This window comes from Dama dama, chromosome 18 (genome assembly GCF_033118175.1).
Source record: "Dama dama isolate Ldn47 chromosome 18, ASM3311817v1, whole genome shotgun sequence".
Lineage (NCBI taxonomy): Eukaryota > Metazoa > Chordata > Mammalia > Artiodactyla > Cervidae > Dama > Dama dama.
In genome coordinates, this window is record NC_083698.1 from 25,699,579 (window position 1) to 25,718,175 (window position 18,597).

The following is an 18,597-nucleotide window of genomic DNA, read 5'->3' on the forward strand; positions in this document are numbered from 1 at the left end:
ATATAAATTTTAGTCATAGTAAAAGATTTTTAAACTTGGATAATTTATCTGTGAAAAGTTATTAAATTAAATTAGGCAGAGGTCATATGATACATTCAGTTTAAAGAGAAATCTGTTCCAACCCTTGGCACCAATTTTGCCAATTTTTAAATGGCTTCAAGAGTCTGGCAAATCTTCCACTGAGTCCATCTTGTCAAATTCATATCTTTTACAATATGCCCACATCAGGAAATTATAAAGAGTTGACCATTTTGTGACTGTTTGCAGAATATAAACCCTATCCTATGATATGCTAGTTTATGCACATTCATGCTTATGGTGACATTTTTAAATGATAAATTTTATGATTATGTTCAATACATATTACAAATCTATATAAGAGATAACTTATTATATTTGATCTTTGTAATAGAGTAGAATGTTATCTTAGGTGATGCAGTAATCTTATACAAGTGTGGAAAAAGCAAAGTTTGGATGTTGTTTTATATCTGGGGATTAAAGAAGACAGACTTAAAAAAACACTGAATTTAGCCATGCCCTTGAAATTCTACATGAAGCATTTGTAAACAATTGACTAGTGAAAAGGAAAAAGAAATTAGGGATGAAATAAAAAATATTTATGGATGATATTTTCAAATCTTCACTTATTAAAAATTATTTTCAAAAGAAGTTATATTCTTCTGTTCCTATTTTTTCTGTCTCTTCTGGTGATGAGCAAATACTAACACAAAAGCTTACCACATATAAGTTTTCTACTTTTTTTTGCATGTTCTAAGTCACTCCTACCAGCTAACACAAATACACTACTTTTAATGTGGTCAGGGAGAATTTTTCCCCAAAGGACCAAGTACTAAAAGCCAGACTATTAAATGTTTCAATGATAATACCATTTGGTACCATTGGATGAATAAACCAGTGTGGTTTGGACTGAAGTTTCATTTTTCTTTGCTTCCATTTTGCTGTGTATGAAGCTATCATAATTAATTTTTCAAGCTTGGCATTGCTTTGGCAAAGGGATCTCTAATATTCTATTTCCCCACTGAGTAGTGGGAAATTTTAAGGAGAAGAAGCCAGGAGAAGGAATTACTTCTAGGTTAAACATTGCATCGACTTGTTGTGTGACTAAGACAAACCATTTACCTCTTTGTCCTTCAATTTCCCCATCACTGAAAATTGCTTTGCTTCCCTGGCGCACAGCAATTTTGAAAGATGAAACATGAGTTTTGAAAAGAAACATGCCACATAATTTTGAGGTATTAGACCTCTGCTTTTGTAATACCAAAATGACCACCATTCATTAAGTTCTTTGACTAGGAGAATTCATTATTACTATTGATGATATAATTATTATTGCCTTATTACTATGTTATCATATATTTCAACTTCTTAATAGCAATTTTAGGTGATATCTAATTTCACTTGTAGTTTATTTCATTAAACAAAAGTATCTGGAGTGTCATTTTCAATATTTGGAGGTTTGGGACTCTGCTATGATTTAATATAAAATACACATTTAAATAAAATTTCTTCATATTTTACATAATCTTTCATTGATTTATCTCAAGAATTTTATTTTAAAAATTAAATATTGGACACCCACAGCTCTGTGAATGTATTAGAGGACATATAAACAGTGAATTGTTCCTTCTGCTTGAAACTCCCGAATTACAGACCATTTTATATCCAGCTTTTAAGCCCCATTGTATAGTAATGAGTTTAGCAATCTGAATAAATTTTACTTTTCTAATATACCTTTTACTTAAGCAATATGTTAAAATATTTTAGAAATAAACTTCCCAGTTATTAAGCCTAAAATAAACATAATTTTTAATGTTTTCAAAAAAGTTTTATTTGGGCTTCAGTACAATGATACGCAATACTAAACTCTCTCCAGTGCTCCAGCTTTGTTTTTTTTTTCCTTCTCATGTTCATTCACTTAGTTCAAAAGACATACTGTTGTCCATTTTCCCTATTCAGCCATTGGGTAAGATAAGGCTTTTTGGTGGCAGGGGAAATTATGGAATGAGAAACCAGTCTAATGATTTACAGACCTAATGACCCATATGGATGAAAGTGGATTAACATCTTTATTATTTCTTGACACAGGCTTCAAATTCACTCAAGGAAAAACAGAAGTGTGAGACCCAGACTCTCAGGCAAGGTGTTCCTCTGCCTGGGCAGTACGGGGGCAGCATCCCGGCGTCTTCAAGCCATCCCCATGTTACTTTGGAGGGAAAGCCCAACAGCAGCCACCAAGCTCTCCTGCAGCATCTGTTATTGAAAGAACAAATGCGACAGCAAAAACTTCTTGTGGCTGGTAATTTAAAGTAGTACCATTTGTAGGTTATGTTAGGACTTTTGTTTTATCAGCAAGCCAACATAATGTCTCTTTGCCTCAAGACCTAGTAAAAATTCACATTGTCGTGCAGAGGCAGATACCTAGTACTATGGAAAAGACTGTTACCCATATTTATTCCTCTAGATCTGTGGAAAAAAACTCACCTTATTTAACCTTCAGATATACCAGGGTGGACTGTGGATGAGTCATTGATCAGATGCGTATCTGCCTAATGCGTTGGCATTTTTGCCTCCACCCTACCCAATCTGGGCATCCCTAGTGGCTCAGATGGTTAAGAGTCTGCCTGCCATGCAGGAGACCCAGGTTTGATCCCAGGGTCTGGAAGATTCCCTGGAGAAGGGCATGGCAACCCACTCCAGTATTCTTGTCTGGAGAATCCCATGGACAGCGGAGCCTGGCGGGCTACATTCCATGGGTCGCAGAGTTGGACAAGACTGAGTGATGAACACACCCAACCTAGTCTTCTTCTGATATAGGCCCAATAGTATACTACTTTTCATAAAAATTATCCTGTAGCTATCTTCTTTAGTTTCTTGTCTTTTCTTAAATTATGTCTGTTTCTCTGTAAGTACCTCTCTTTATATATATGTACATATATATATATATATTTTTTTTTTTTTTTTCAGGTGGAGTTCCCTTACATCCTCAGTCTCCCTTGGCAACAAAAGAGAGAATTTCACCCGGCATTAGAGGTACCCACAAATTACCCCGACACAGACCCCTGAATCGAACCCAGTCTGCACCTTTGCCTCAGAGCACCTTGGCTCAGCTGGTCATTCAGCAGCAGCACCAGCAGTTCTTGGAGAAGCAGAAGCAATACCAGCAGCAGATCCACATGAACAAGGTAAGTTCCCAAGCCATGTCAACACACCACAGCCACCAGTGTCGAATCTGGGGTTGTCGTCACTGATGTGGGCACACAGGGGAGAATGTTGGTGTCCATCACAATGACCTGGAGACTGGCCTCCTGGCCCTGCTCTCAGGGCTCCAAGACCCCGTCACAGTACCACTGTCCTCTCCATCACTGCATGCATAGGACATTTGTAGCAAAGTTGAGGTCCTAGATTGGAAAGTCTTTTCTGACTGAGTGTGTATCTGAATGCAGCAGCACACACAGGAACGCGTGTGTAGAGCCCCAGGTTTTGTTACTGCGGTAAAGGTTTGAGGCAGAGCTGAAGTTTGCACAGGTGCTGGCAGCTATGCCAAGGTTAGCCAGTTAGGCGTTTCTCAGCAACTTGTATGTATCCATGTTACATTTGTTTTTTAAATTATGTCCGACTTTTAGTCCAATCAGTGCTGAAGCAGTTTCTCGGCAGCTTGTGGTGTTCTCTCTGTGTCAGAAGTGGACAGTGGAGGCCTGAGTTACAGCACACCCTCGGGAGCTCTCCTGCTGAGGCAGCCACAGACGGTCGTTCTGATATAATGTGTCACACAGGCCGGGAGAGCATGTTCAATGACTCTGTAAGCAAACCTGGTCCGTACAGTGCCTAGCCACTGCTCTCTGCTATGGTAGCCTTACAAAGGAGAAGCCTTTCATTCCTGGAAAATGAAAGTCCTGAATATCAAAATTCTATCCTTTCTCCTTTGTTTCTGTATTACCTACAAAGAGCTGATAGAGGCATTATATTGAGAGACAATGTCCTGTTTACTGATAAATGGATAGCTAAAAATTGGCTAAGTATGTAAGTGCACTATCATATTATGATATAAGCAAAACAGGGCTTCCCAGGTGGGACTAGTGGTAAAGAACCCGCTTGCAATTGCAGGAAACATAAGAGATGCGAGTTTGATCTCTGGGTCAGGAAGATCCCCTGGGGGAATGAGATGACAACCCACTCCAGTATTCTTGCCTGGAGAATCCCATGGACAGAGGGGCCTGGTGGGCTACAGTCAATGGGGTTGCAAAAAGTCGGACACAACTGAAGCGACTGAGCATAAATGAAACAAAACCTCATGGGCAGAAGTCTAATCATCTTTCTGATAGTAAGAGAAGGGGATCTTTATCATGTGCTCACCTTATTGCAGATGGGATTAGAGATGTTTTCTCATCTTTGGCCTCCATCTTAACAAGGCAGAGACATGAAGGTAGCATGGATTGAAGAGCATGATACTGAACACAAATTCCCCCAACCCAACCCTTTGCAGTGTTCACAAATGACGTGTATGTGTATATATTGGGTGGGGATGGCTGGGAGTGCCAGCTGCCTCTCCCGTCATCATTTGCTTCACTGCAGATTGTATTTCCCTATATTTCAGACTCTTTTTATTAGTATATCATCAGGTTAATGCCTATCTTACTGCTTCAGTATTTCTATAAATTTATCAAATTATCTTAGATAAAATCAGTCTTGTCAGAGGAGAACTGATTTTTCTCCTTGTATGATGGCATATTACTCCTTGTCCTCAATGTCATTCTGCACATTTACTGTGTTATGGTAGAGTTATGTTGATTTGTTTCTTTTGTGGTATATTAGCACAGCTTAAAATTACCAGGTTTTCTTGAAACATTATCCAGTATGAAAGGAAAGGCTGGGAATTCCTACTTTTCACCTCACAATATTTTGATCTGGAATTAGATTCATTTAGAAAAGTAGTAGTTGTTGTTATTTAATTGCTAAGTCATGTCCGATTCTTTTGCAACCTCACAGACTGTAGCCTGCCAGGCTTCTCTGTCCGTGGGAAGAAAAGTAATATCTGATTGTGGATACACTTTCTGCTACTCTGTTCTATTTCCTAGAACTATATGGAGGTGTATTCTATTACAGGTATATTAGGTAAATTGACCCCTTTGAAATCACCATCTACAGATGATTTCTATGAATACCTTTAAGAATATTTTGAAATACATTTTTTTATGACCTAGAGTTCCCACTGCTTCAGACTCAAGTGGTATGTTAATATTGGACGGAATCATTGTATTTTAGTATCACACTCGAGATTTTGACAGGCAGATGCTAAGCTCAGTCACATGAAAGAAACTAAGATGGAAAGCAGGCATTTGCATTTCAGCAATGAGAAAAGCAAATCTTATCAGAGACCTTCTTCCATGTGGAGCTGATTCCTTGGACTCTGTTAAGAATTCCTCCCAAAATTAGAAACAAACCTATACTACATGTTTGTACAGTGGTTTGATTATTAAATCTTGTCTTAATTAGGCAAAATGAAGCCCAGAAAACTTCAAAGTACAAAGCTGATCTTTATATATTAACCTCTCTCAACTTGGGTGTTTAGATTACTCAAGCAGGTCTCTCCTTGGCTTTTCTCCTTGTATGTATTCCATATGTTTAATCAAGAATCAAGATGGCATATGCACACTGGGTATTCTCCAGATTTTAAAAATATTTCACCTGTCCTCAATTGTCTAAGGGAATAGAGAGGAATTTTCTTAAATAAATATTGAACTCCATCCCATTCTATGGTATCCGCAATAGAAGCACTAATGAGTGAATCGCTACTGTTCACCTTTTCCATGAGGTAATGACAACATTTATTTCATGTCAGGAGAAGGCAAAATTAGATGCCGAAAGAAAACAGCTTTCTGCATAATAATATATTTATGGGTATCATGTAGAATAACCATTAATGAGAAATAACCACAGAAACTTTAGTTTATATCTCCCCCTCCCCCCCCCCCCCCCCCCCCGTTATCTTGGACAAACCTTTAGTGACTCATCAAACAGCCAAATAGTTGGCATCATAAACACATAGTCCTTACTCTCGTGATATTTACTACAGCAGGAAATATAGGCACATATGCAGATACAGGTGTATAGATGACATATTTTATATGTCTTTTCCTTTTATTCCCTCCAATTGGCTTTATGGTTCTTTTTTTGAGGAATTTAGGAACTTTGAGGAAAAATGGAGTGAGAAGAAAGAAAAGCAGATTTATCTCTTAATTTACATCATATTAAATATGATTAGCCTTCCTGGTATGAAATTTTTAATGACTGATTTAAATTGCTAGTAATCTTTAGAAGAATTAGAAGCAACAGTATACTTTTTCAGAGCAGTTTGTACAGTGATTGACTTATTAAATTTTAAAGCCTTTCTCATATCTTGCTGTTATTTGAATGCATTTATGAAAGCAGTCAGTCATGTTTTTTATAAGCATACAATGTAAATGTTATTAAGCACAGTAAACAATTTGCCTACCTGCTACCTACTACTTAATGACGTTTACATGGGAAATTTGTTTGTCATAAGATGCTAAAGCTCATGTAAGTATGTTTTAAGTGCTTAATAGCTTAGCAGAAATATCCCTAGAGTGGGTTTGTATAGTATTTGTATTGCTATATCTACCAGAAAAGAATGGGACAAGCTAAAACAAAAATGGGTGGAAAATGTCAGATTGTTTTATCTTTGCTTATAAGTTTGTATATTTCGTTTTCACTGAAAGCATTTTGAGAAGCTTAACCATAAGAAAATCATGGCTTACAACATTTGTTCTCTTGGTTTTTTTTTTTTTTTTTTGAGACATTTGAAACATTCAGAAATGCATCGAAACAATTTTATTGCTAGTATATAGTACCTTCATGTTTAAAAAAACATTAAAGAAAAGGTTTTTAATATGAGGATCAAAGAAGACTGTTACTTTTGCCAGTATCTTTTAATTTTTTTATTGGAAGAAAAGTGGTTTTCTAAAATAAAATTTTCCTTTTAAATACAAAATAGCAAACAAAAATTTAGGAGAGTACTGGTAGTTTTCTTCTGAACCCTTTTCAAGTTTTAATATTGCCACAGATTTTCTGGTAAAAACTATGACTGGTGAAAACAAAATACCACAGTTGCTTGGACATTTTTATGATTTTTGAAGGAGTACTGTGACCACTGCCTGATTAATAGTAGGGCAAATGTCAAGTCACATCACTCTCTGAATGACACATAGAAATTTTCCAAAGTATATTCAGGCGTCTTTATTGTGAGAAAATTTGACATAGATCTCTGTCCCCCTTCCAAATAACAACATTGTTCTTTGAATTATTTCTTAGTTATAGTATTAATAGCATTGATTGCTGCCTAATTGTTTCTATTTTAACTAAAATTTTGTATCTTTTCTAATATCTATGTTTTTCATATTCATCTTGTCAAATCTGTATGAGAAGAAATTTTAAGAAAATTATTTCTTATTTCCATACTTATTTGAATGACATAATCTATGCAAGGGACTTCCCTGGTAGCTCAGCTGGTAAAGAATCCGCCTGAAATGCAGGAGACCCCAGTTCAATTCCTGGGTCGGGAAGATCCCCTAGAGAAGGAATAGGCTATCCACTTCAGTGTTCATGGACTTCTCTGGTGGCCTAGATGGTAAAGAATCCACCTGCAATGTGGGAGACCTGGGTTCGATCCCTGGGTTGGGACGATGCCCTTGAGAAGGGAACGGTAACCCACTCCAGTATTCTTGCCTGGAGAATCCCCATGGACAAAAGAGCCTGGTGGGCTCCAGTCCGTGGGTCGCAAAGAGCCTGACACGACTGAGCCACTAGCACAACACGAAGCTCTGTAAGTATCCACTTAGCAAGTCATTACTGCATTCTTACTTGATTAGTGCCAGACACTATCTCAGGCAGTCAGAAAACAGCATTCAGCATCCTCATGGAACTTACCATATGGCAGCAGGGGACTGAAATATTCCGTAAATAGCAATACAATGTATTAAGTATCGGGATAGAGGACATGAGGAAGGAAATTATTTTCTTTGAGGAAATAAGTTTGAGACTTGTTTAGTTTCTCTCAGGATTATCATGTACTGTTTATATATTTTCCTCTCCCTTCTCCCTGTCTCTGTCTCTTTTCTGTCTCTTTCTCTCTGTCTTTCCCTCTCTCTCTCTTTCTCTCCCTCCCTGACTCCCTCTCTCTCTCTTTCTTTGTAAAATGCTCTGTGATAAATATCTTATGCATTCCTATGACTGGATATCAGCCAACACTTAAAAAAAAAGCCCACACAAATCATGAGATGATATCTTATACATGTCAAGGTTCACTCTAGATATAACTATTTATTATATATTTGTTACTATGATACGTAGGCATTTTGACATGAGTGCTATTTTATCATAATAAAAATATATCTAAGACAAGAGCAGTAAAGGGGAGGCTGAGCAGATGTCCTGCATTGCCCTTATTAAAACAGGTAGATTTTTATGTCTGACAAGCAAGGCATGAATATAATTAAGCTCAAATGCTGGTACAGAGCTAATGGGGAGCGTTCATCAGGTTTGGAAGAGAATTTGACCCTTTATTTGAGTAGTATCTATTGTATTCCTTTTCTTGACATAATTTTCTAGCATAAATGTTACATTTTCTCCTTAACTCCTCATGATTCATACTCATTTCTTGTCCCCAGTAATCCATCCAGAACAGCCTAGAGGAGAATATTCTTTCATGCCTGTATGACATAGCATGGTTTTGTGTGTATGCATATATTTTTTCTTATAAAGAGTCCCTAAAGCCATGTCTAAATTTTGAGCAAAGTGTATATTTTCCCAAGGAGATTAATTTGAACAACAATACATAGACATTTACAATCCCAAACATATTTTGAAGTCACACTTTATATTAGTTTATTTTAATAAGGTGAATTCTATCCATGCCTTACTTGTAAGATGAAAATTTTGCGAATAATTACATAAGGACCATGTACCAATTTTTGCTTTTTTGCTACACCTGTTTCTCCTAGTGTGTCTTTTCCTCCCAGTCTTTTACACAACTTGCACCTCTCCAGAGTATTTCCCAAAGGAACCTTAGGGATAGGTTCCTTTAAATGGTGCCAGCTCTCTTCTCTGTATAGGCTCTTCCATGAGCTGGGACACCATGCCAGCATTCTTATGTGTATCATCTCCTCAAAGTATAATACACTTTCTTTTTCACTATGAAGAAATTTAATTTTCTTCTTAGTTCTCTTGTAACTAAGTTGACCAAGATGACTAGGTTAGTAGTGGACAGAGCTGGGATGCCAGCATAGGTTGTATGACAAAAAATCCTGTCCTTAACCTAAACTTGGGCCAGTGATTTTCAGTGTTGTTATTTATCACCAAGGAGACAAGATTTTCCTAATTTTATTTTTGCCCAAAGTAGGAAACTTACAATGGAAAACACGGCAAACAAACCAACAAAAAAGGAAGGTCATCTTATTTTTTAGGTATTGGTTTGGATTTGCCAGGATGAAGAAATCCCATTTCCTGACCTTGATTCCTGGTTCTCTACGCATTGCCCTCCCTCCGGTTACTCCCTTGGAAGTGTCTTTATATGGACTCAGTGGTGGTACTCCCAGATATTCTCTTGGCTTTCCAGTGGTGCGGTGTGAACGCAGTAGAGAACCAGCTGCAGTAGAGAACTACTACAGCCAGGCATGCTTCATTCCTTTCTCCTGTGTTGTAACATTGCTATGTTTTTTAGATTGGGCAGACATTTTCTCATAGGAGTTCTGAGCAAGCCTAAAGCTGAAAATCAACTGACTTCATCAGGTTCAACTGAAATGCAAATGTTGGCATCTCATCTATGAGTGGTTGGAAAATGCCTTTTTTTAAGTTTTGAAAAATGGATGAGTAGAAACTTGAACTGGGCTTTCATTTAGGAAAATCGGCATTACTGTTGTCAGGTTTAATTTCTCTCTATCCACATGACAGCTTGTTTTTATGCAGAGTCTTTAATCACCAATTTAGGATTACATTTTGCCCATTAGATGGATAGTATGTCCAAAACCTTTAGCAGGCATTGAAAAGCAGTCTTAATTTTATAACTATAAAAAGCCTCCTAGATTATTTATCTATCTATAGAGGTTTATAAAAGAAACTTTGACTTTACCCTCAAATAGATGCTATTTCGACATGATTAGCCCAATGTAAATAGATCCTTGTAGGTATGTATTGAGCTTCAAAAATCCCCACTTATGCTGCAGTACCAGCTTACATCATCACAGAGAATTCATATAGAAGCTTTTCATATAATTACAAGTTGATGGTTTAAAATATACAGAAAATGGCTTGTTGCTTTATTATTAGATGTGATGAAATCCTGTGTTTGGAAAAGAAACTAAATGACCATTTCAGTGGATTAATGTGTAACATTCATAAATGTTCCCAGTGCTGCTTTCATAACTTGAAGACCAAGGGAAGGACCTCGACCTTTCCTTTTCACTCTGCACTGTTAATCTAGTCAGAGATGCTTTTATTGAAGGAGAAAAACAATAGTTGGACATGACTATGAGGTAAGAAAATAGGGGAAAGAAAACTATCTGGGGAATTGGACCATGTGAGTGCTTTGACTGATGTTGATTCCAGGAGTTCAAAAGGAGAGGAAAACTAAATAATTTGGTTGTTTCCCAACCTTGACAAATAGTTTCACTTGACAGAATGAAATAATTAAGTCTTACTAAGGAATTTTTAATATAACTAAGTGATTTGTGGACATGAAAACCACGAATATGTAGCAGTCTCTTTGTTACAGATTTTGGATGCCTGTAAGTTCTTGATATTAGGGGTTTTTTTTCCCTTCTGTATCTTTCTTCTCTTTCTTTAAATATTTATGAAAACTAAGGGATTATAGTGACCCTGAAATGTCATACGGTCTGGAGTATTCCCATCCTTCAGGCAGAATTGATGCCAGGGCTATGCTCTCCCATCCTAAATATACCACTTCTCTCTTGCTATCAGCTTAGTTATATCAACCAGCAATAAAAACTCACTTCTAAAAAATAATTTCTTGGCATGGAATAATTGATGTTCCAAAAAGATTTATTAGCAACCATTATGCTGCATCCTAGAAATGAAACTAAAGGCATGTTTTTCCCCTTGAATGGCTCATAGACTTGCAAGTAGATAATTCTAATCAAAGATAGGTCTACAGAAAACGTAGTTCCTATGAACTGCAAAATCTAGAATGCTGGGTAGCCTTTTCAACAGAAGTTTCTGATGCCCTGCACAATTATTTAATTTTTTTTGCCATTATGGCCAAACTATAACCTCTTTGTCCTCCAATGCTCTGATCTATAAATTTTAGAGGTTTTTAGTGAGAATTACATGAGAGGATGTTCTGAAAGTGCTTTGTAAACGTAGTAAGAAATCCTTACATTTAACACAGTATTTATATTTTTATATAGCACCAAGTTCTATTTTCCTCATTCTGTTAATGAAAATAGCTGTCTGGAAGTGGTAGAATATTTCTAAGACACACATTTTTCACTTCTCTCAGTATTACATCAAGCTACTTTATTGTAAACCAGACCACTAAATTTTGTTCCAGCTATCTCTTGTATCTTTGTATTCATCATGAAGCTGACCTTGTTTTTCTCTTTGGAACAATATTATGTTTAGTTATTGAATTTTTTCAATTTATTTTAATTGGAGGCTAATTACTTTACAATAATGTGGTTTTTGCCATACATTCACACGAATCAGCCACAGGTGTACATGTGTTTCCCATCCTGAACCCCCCTCCCACCTCCCTCCCCGTCCCATCCCTCAGGGTCATCCCAGTGCACCAGCCCCGAGCACCCTGTCTCATGCATTGAACCTGGACTGGCGATCTGTTTCACATAGGATAATGTACATGTTTCAGTGCCATTCTCCCAAATCATCCCACCCTTGCCTTCTCCCACAGAGTCCGAAAGTCTGTTCTTTATATCTGTGTTATTGAATTTTTTATTGAGGTGTAGTTCACACACTGTAATTTATTTTCCTTTTGCTGTGCAGTTGAATGATTTTTGACAAATGTGTATCATCACATAATCACCACAACCAGGATATAGAACTATTCCATCAGCTTCCAAGATTGCCCTGTGTTCTCCTTTGTAGTCAGTCCATGCTCGTACTTCCAGCCCCTGGCAAAGCAAAAATTTTGACCATTTAGGGAACATAAAACAAATCACAAGCATGAAGGATGGTGTATTGTTTTTTCTTTGTTATACCTTTAAAAAAAAGTTTTTTTTTATTGAAGGATAGTTGCCTCACAGTGTTGCATTGGTTTCTGCCATACCTCCACTTGAATCAGCACAGGGATCCGTGCGTCCCCTCCCTCTTGAACACCCCTCCCATCTCCCCCTCACCCCACTCCTCTCTCCGGGTTTTCACACAGCACTGGGTTGGGCTCTGCGTGTCACCCAGCAAGTGTCCAAAATATGCAAGCAGCTCATACAGCTCAATACCAGGAAAACAAACAACCCAGTCAAAAAACGGGCCAAAGACCTAAACAGACATTTCTCCAAAGAATGTGTAAAGACATACAGATGGCCAACAAACACATGTAAAGGTGCTAAGCATCACTCATTATTAGAGAAATGCAAATCAAAACTACAATGAGGTATCACCTCACACAGGTCAGAATGGCCATCATTAAAAAAAAATCTACGAACAATAAATGCTGGAAAGGATATGGAGAGGGGAACCCTCTTGCACTGTTGGTGGGAATGCACGTTGATACAGCTGCTATGGAGCACAGTATGGAGATTCCTTAAACAACTAGGAATAGAGCTACCACATGACCCAACCATCCCACTACTGGGCATACACTCTGAGAAAACCATAGTCGAAAGATACACATGGGCCTCAATGTTTGTTGCAGCACTTTTTACAATAGCTAGGACATGGAAGCAACCTAGATGCCCATTGACTGATGAATGAATACAGAAATTGTGGTGCATATACACAATGGAATATTGCTCAGATATATATTAAAAAAAACCACACACACACATTTGAGTAGTCCTAATGCAGTGGATTAACCTAGAGCCTAATATACAGAGTGAAGTAAGTTAGAAAGAGAAAGGATGGTGTATTTTAAGAGCATGTAGACATCAGCCCTAAATGATCTAAACCATAGAATGTTCAAGCAAGAAGGGACATAAGGGCTTCTTTGCCAAGGTCAGAAGCTGATAGTCTATGGACTGGATCCATTCCGTTCAACTGATGTCTTTGGGCTGCCTAGTGTCTTAAAAAGCACTCAGTCTTTAAAGGTAGATTTCAAATACGAATCTAGATTTCTGGCATTGTCTGAAAAACTGAAAAGTCTGGCTACACTGAGCCTATGGCATTTTTCACATGGCATTTATTGTCGGGGTGTCTTCTTCGTTGTCCTTTTTAAAGAGGACTTGTACTGTTTTCCAGTTTACCAGAGCGAAGGATTGATGAATAGGGAGAAAGGGGGCTGTTTACCAATCAAGTGATCGAAGGTCCTTGGCTCCGAGACCTTGTCTATTCTGAGACACAGTCCAAAAACACTAATCAAAGGGCGAGCGAAGGGACCTAGCATGCCTCTCTTCACTGTGCCACTATTCATTACCCTTAAAGAAGGGGAAAAAAAAAAACACAAAACTTACAAAGTGTACTGTCAACTGAAGATCAGGAAGGAGGTTATCAGGGAAAAAAATCCTATTATGTAATATAAAAGGGCATAAAATTACCCAGTGATGTAACAGAAGGAAAAATAGCTCATCTGTGTTCTAGTTAAGAAATGCCCCCCAATAGTCTGGCTGGGGATTTTATGTTCTCAAAAGTCAGTCTTCCTGTTTCCACTTTTGCCCACCTAAATCCAACCTCAGGTAGCTTCCAGAGTGATCCTTTACAAATGCAAATCACATTGTGTCAAGCACTTGCTTAAAAGTCCCCAGTTGTTCCTTATAGTTTGTAGGATAAAATCCAGATAGCTTTGCAGGGGCCCGCAAGGCTCTTGCCCCCTCATTGACCTTGTCTCCCAGCTCCCTTCCTTCACCCGCTGAGCTCCCACCACACTGGCTTCCGTCGGGTGTGTGGGCAGTCAGTCTCCTCCCATCTCATAAAATGAACTGCTAGTCCCAGTTCTGGTGGAATATTCAACCTCCAGGTGTTGTTAATACTCAGCTCAAACCTCACCTCTTCAGAGGGGCCTTCCTTGCTCAGATTAGGCACACTCACTCCTTTCCCCATTGTTCGCTGTCACATTAAGTTCCACTCTTCAGTTGTTTATTTTTTATTTCTCCTTGAGACAGGATCTTGCCTAACTGACCACTCTCTTCCCAGGTCCTGGCATATGTAGCAAGTGCTCAATAAAAATTTGTTGACAGAGTAAAAAAATGGGTAACTTTAACTAGCTGGGAGGAGGAAATTTTTTAGTCTCCTTTCCGGAAGTGAACACTTCAGTTATTGGAATATTAGGATGTTTTAAGAGCCAAAGAAAGGACATTTTAATAGCAGGCATTGTTTTGGACCGTCATTTAGAGTTACAAAAATGAACGCACTTTCATTAAGTATTCACTTGGCCCCTAGATTAACTTTATATCTCTTCAGTATTGGCAAGAAAGGATGTTTTTCAGTTTAGACTTTTAATTAATGTGAATAACGGACCAGGACTTAGAAAGTTTTTCTCTCTTGTTATTTAACTTTGGCTCTTCTGATTTCTTCCCTAAAGTGCACAAAATGACATGGAATATTTTGTCTTGAGTCAGAGTTCTTCTCTAAGTAGACCTCTTGATTTGAAAGCCCTCCAAACTCTGCATGTTGTTTCTGAGAACAGTTGGTACATACCTAATCTATTTGTGAGTTGAGACAGAATTTTATCATTATTTTTAAATCTAGTTTCCTTGGAGCTTAAGGGAAACGTTTTATTTTCCAAAAGAAGTATTTTACATGTATTTAAAAGCAAAAAAAAAAAAATCCTTGTCTTTTTGCCATTCCCCAGGAAAATCTGTCTTAAAATCTGAGGCAAAATAAGAAAGTGATGAGTAGGGTCAAAGGTCATTTTGCATAGTTTAATTCAAACACTTGTGCTGAATTATTTGTTGACAATTTCAGAAAATCAGATGTCTATCCGAAACAGATTTATTCCTTATATACTTCTGTGCTTAGTTTGATATTCCATTTCTGAAAATATTTGTGGGGACATGAGGGATTTCTGTGGCTAAAGTTAAAATATAAAATTTTTAAAGATATTTTATTCAAAAGCGCTATGCTTACATTAGCTTCTAGACTTACATCAAACAATGTAACTTGCACATTGAATTAAATGGGTTAAGGTGTAAAGATTAACAGCACAATCTTTAAATGTTATTTAACGAATTTTACACCATTTGCTAATAGAATATATGGTGTTCAACATGGAATATAAAACATTGAAATTATGGACTTGCTATACTTATTACCCTGGCATGGATTGATAAGAACTGAAGAGTCAAGTTGTAATACTTGAACGTATTAGAGATTTGGATAAATGATCATGCTGTCTGGTCTGTAAAATCTCCAGTGTGAGCCTGTATATGTGTGCTACATATGTGGAATGGTCATGGACCGCCTGCAGCCTTCTTTAATGTTCAGTACTCTTGCTATACTGAACTGACTCATTTGGAAAAAACCCTGATGCTGGGAAAGAATGAAGGTGGGAGGAGAAGGGGATGACAGAGGATGAGATGGTTGGATGGCATCACTGACTCAATGGGCATGAGTTTGAGTAAACTCCGGGAGTTGGTGATGGACAGGGAGGCCTGGCGTGCTGCAGTCCATTGGGTCTCAAAGAGTCAGATACAACTGAACGACTGAACTGAACTGACACTTGCTATACAGTAGCATGGAAGATCCCCTAAAGGAGGGCATGACAACCCCCTCCAGTATCTTGCCTGGAGAATCCCATGGAAAGAGGAGCCTGACAGGCTACAGCCCATAGTGTCGTAAAGAGTTGGACCTGCCTGAAGCGACTGAGGACGCGCACACAGCATGGAGAATACAGGGCCACACTGACAGATGAGAATGAGCGAAGATAAAAGGAGCAGAAGCCGCAGCTCAGCCGTCATCTTCGTCATCCCAGCTGGGCTCCCCACCGGAGTAACTCACCTGGTGTCAGACGAACGGCACCGGGTGTGCTTTGCAGATGGAGCCTCAGCCGAGATTACACAGGCGTACACGTTTATCTGTCACACAGATGTTTCTTCTTGTGTTTTCTAGCCAGCAAGGCAATGGCTCAGCTTTGCTGGGGGATCACCTCCAGATGTTCAACCAAAGAGAGACCCTGCTACCCCACTGAGAGTCAGCAGACAGCTCCTCCCTGTAGCTGGGGCCCCTGAGCGACAGTACAAATTAGAAAAGGGTTAACCCATCCCTTCTTGGTGGTGGTCATAGTGGTAGTTCAAAAACACATAGAGCACAGCGTAGTCCAAACACTGGATTTCCTCGTACGTGGTCAGAAACTTGCAAATCACATCAAGTAACTCTTTATTTTAAAAAATCCAAAATAAGTCAAACCTGGCATGTGGATCTTCTGAGACTTTTGTTTGCATATTTTCTTGATGTTAATTACTAATTTTTCCACTCCAGCAAATTTGACTGTTTAAGCAAAATCAGCTTGAGTCAGATATCTCAAATAAGAAGTTTAGATTAACTCCCTCCATGCATTTATAGTTTGCCAAATTGTCTCCAGGAGTTCCCATTTATTTCTTTTGTATTTTTAGAAACTTCACAAAGAGCACATTTTATTCCAGAAATGGTGAAAAAGATGTCGTTATTATTCATGTGGACGTTGGCATTTACTTTATAACTTGGGGAGAAAGAAACATGTCAAAGCTTTATTGCTAAGTACAAATTAAGTTTTCAGATATTTATGAAGACGAGAGAGAAACAGGATAAATTCTAGGTTTTTGGTTTGTGCAACCGGATAATGGTGTTTACTCAGAGAAGGAAAATTAGGTGATCAATACGTTTGTGTACAAATGGAATAAAGGTTATCTTTGAGCTACTCAAAGTTTCTGATACCTATTGGAGATTCTAGATCTAAGGGATAACATTAGGCAAGCAGCTGAATTATGTAAGTTTGGAGTTGAGGGGAGACATTGATTTGTTTATATGAATTCAGTTGTTGTTGGAATATAGCTATTTCAGAGTGGAAGGTATAAAACATTCTAGGTGTCTTTTCTGGAGATGATTCAGCTTTTGAGGGGCATGAAATTCCTTCTCTATAAAATAAGAATTTGAAGAATGTTGTTAGAAAATTTTCAACTCCAAACATTTTATATCTATATGATCTCCACTCATAAGTCACTGTTTTGTATCAAGAAATGTTTCTTTTACAAACCATTAAGGAATTCTGCCCTTAGAAGAAAATTGTTTTGCCGTCTGGCCTTCTCATCCAGTTATCCCAGCATTATCCATTCTGGCACTTATTTCTCTCGTACTTCAAGTCCGGCAGAAGTGTAGATGAAGCCAGAGGCGCTGGAACAAACAGCGCTGATTCTGTGTTGCACACTGGAAATCGTTTTACACACTTTCGGGTGTGTCTCTATGTCAACGAGGTGGTAAATACTGATCAGATTTGACTAAATGATGTGATTTCTGGGTACTCCAGTGACTTCAGGAGTGCATTAACAGATCAGATTTTCTGTTAAAGGTTTTCAGTTTAAATGAACATATGAAATATTCAGTGAACACTCAGCATTTTGTCAGTGTTAAAGATTTTCTTTGACATATTTGCTATCTATGGGAAATTATACTTCAGTAAATTCACATACATCTTATCTATTCGTTGGCTGCACCACCACTAGTATTATAAATCTCTTACTTTCAAAGATGCTTTGATTTTGTCATGTTTTCTTTTCAAAAATACTTCATCCTGACTGCTCCTGTTAATATCTGATTTCAAGTGCCACTGGATTTGGTATTTATGCAGTCATTACTGACTTTAACAAGAGAGATTTCAGTCAGTTAGGATTTCCCCAGTGGCTCAGCAGTAAAGAATCTGCCTGCAATGCAGGAATCACAGGCGGCACAGGTTTGATCCCTGAGTTGGAAAGATCCCTTGGAGGAGGGCATGGCAACCCACTCCAGTATTCTTGCCTGGAGAATCCCATGGACAGAGGAGCCTGTCGGGTCACAGTCCATAGGGTCGCAAAGAGTCAGGCATAACTGAAATGGCTAAGCACACACTTGGTGTGGATGAAAGCCTAGTTTGAGTGAATTCTAAAGAGACTGTGAGAAGAAAAATGAAGACAATGAAGAGAAATAACTCAAGGAGATTTACTGAGGAAGGTACATAATGTGTGTTTTTTGTTTTTTGTTTTTTTTGTGAGGTGATGGTGGGACCAAGGGAGGTTACATTTAAGACGGATAGTAAGACTGAAGGTGTCCAAGTGGAAGTACTCCAGCAGAGATGGGAATGAGTGATGGAGAGCCAAATGGAAAATTGCAGGGATGGACAGGACCCAGAGCATTAAGCTGAGGGCTGGACTGAGATAGGGATGCAGACCTTTCTTCCACTGTTAGTAAGTAAGGGCGAGTGGGACGGCT

General features: G+C 38.2%; 1 protein-coding gene across 8 annotated transcripts in view; it reads left to right on the forward strand.

The window, feature by feature from the left end:
* Positions 1-18,597, forward strand: part of HDAC9 (histone deacetylase 9) — an 896,685-nt gene that overhangs the window by 516,911 nt on the left and 361,177 nt on the right. For all 8 annotated transcript variants that reach the window (XR_009696639.1, XM_061165031.1, XM_061165032.1 and 5 more), the window contains 2 exons: positions 2,107-2,317; positions 2,986-3,203. Coding sequence is in view for 7 of the 8 variants with exons in the window: in XM_061165031.1 (XP_061021014.1) it covers positions 2,107-2,317; positions 2,986-3,203 (429 nt within the window). In the remaining variant the exon portion in view is untranslated. The remainder of the gene's footprint in view (positions 1-2,106; positions 2,318-2,985; positions 3,204-18,597) is intronic.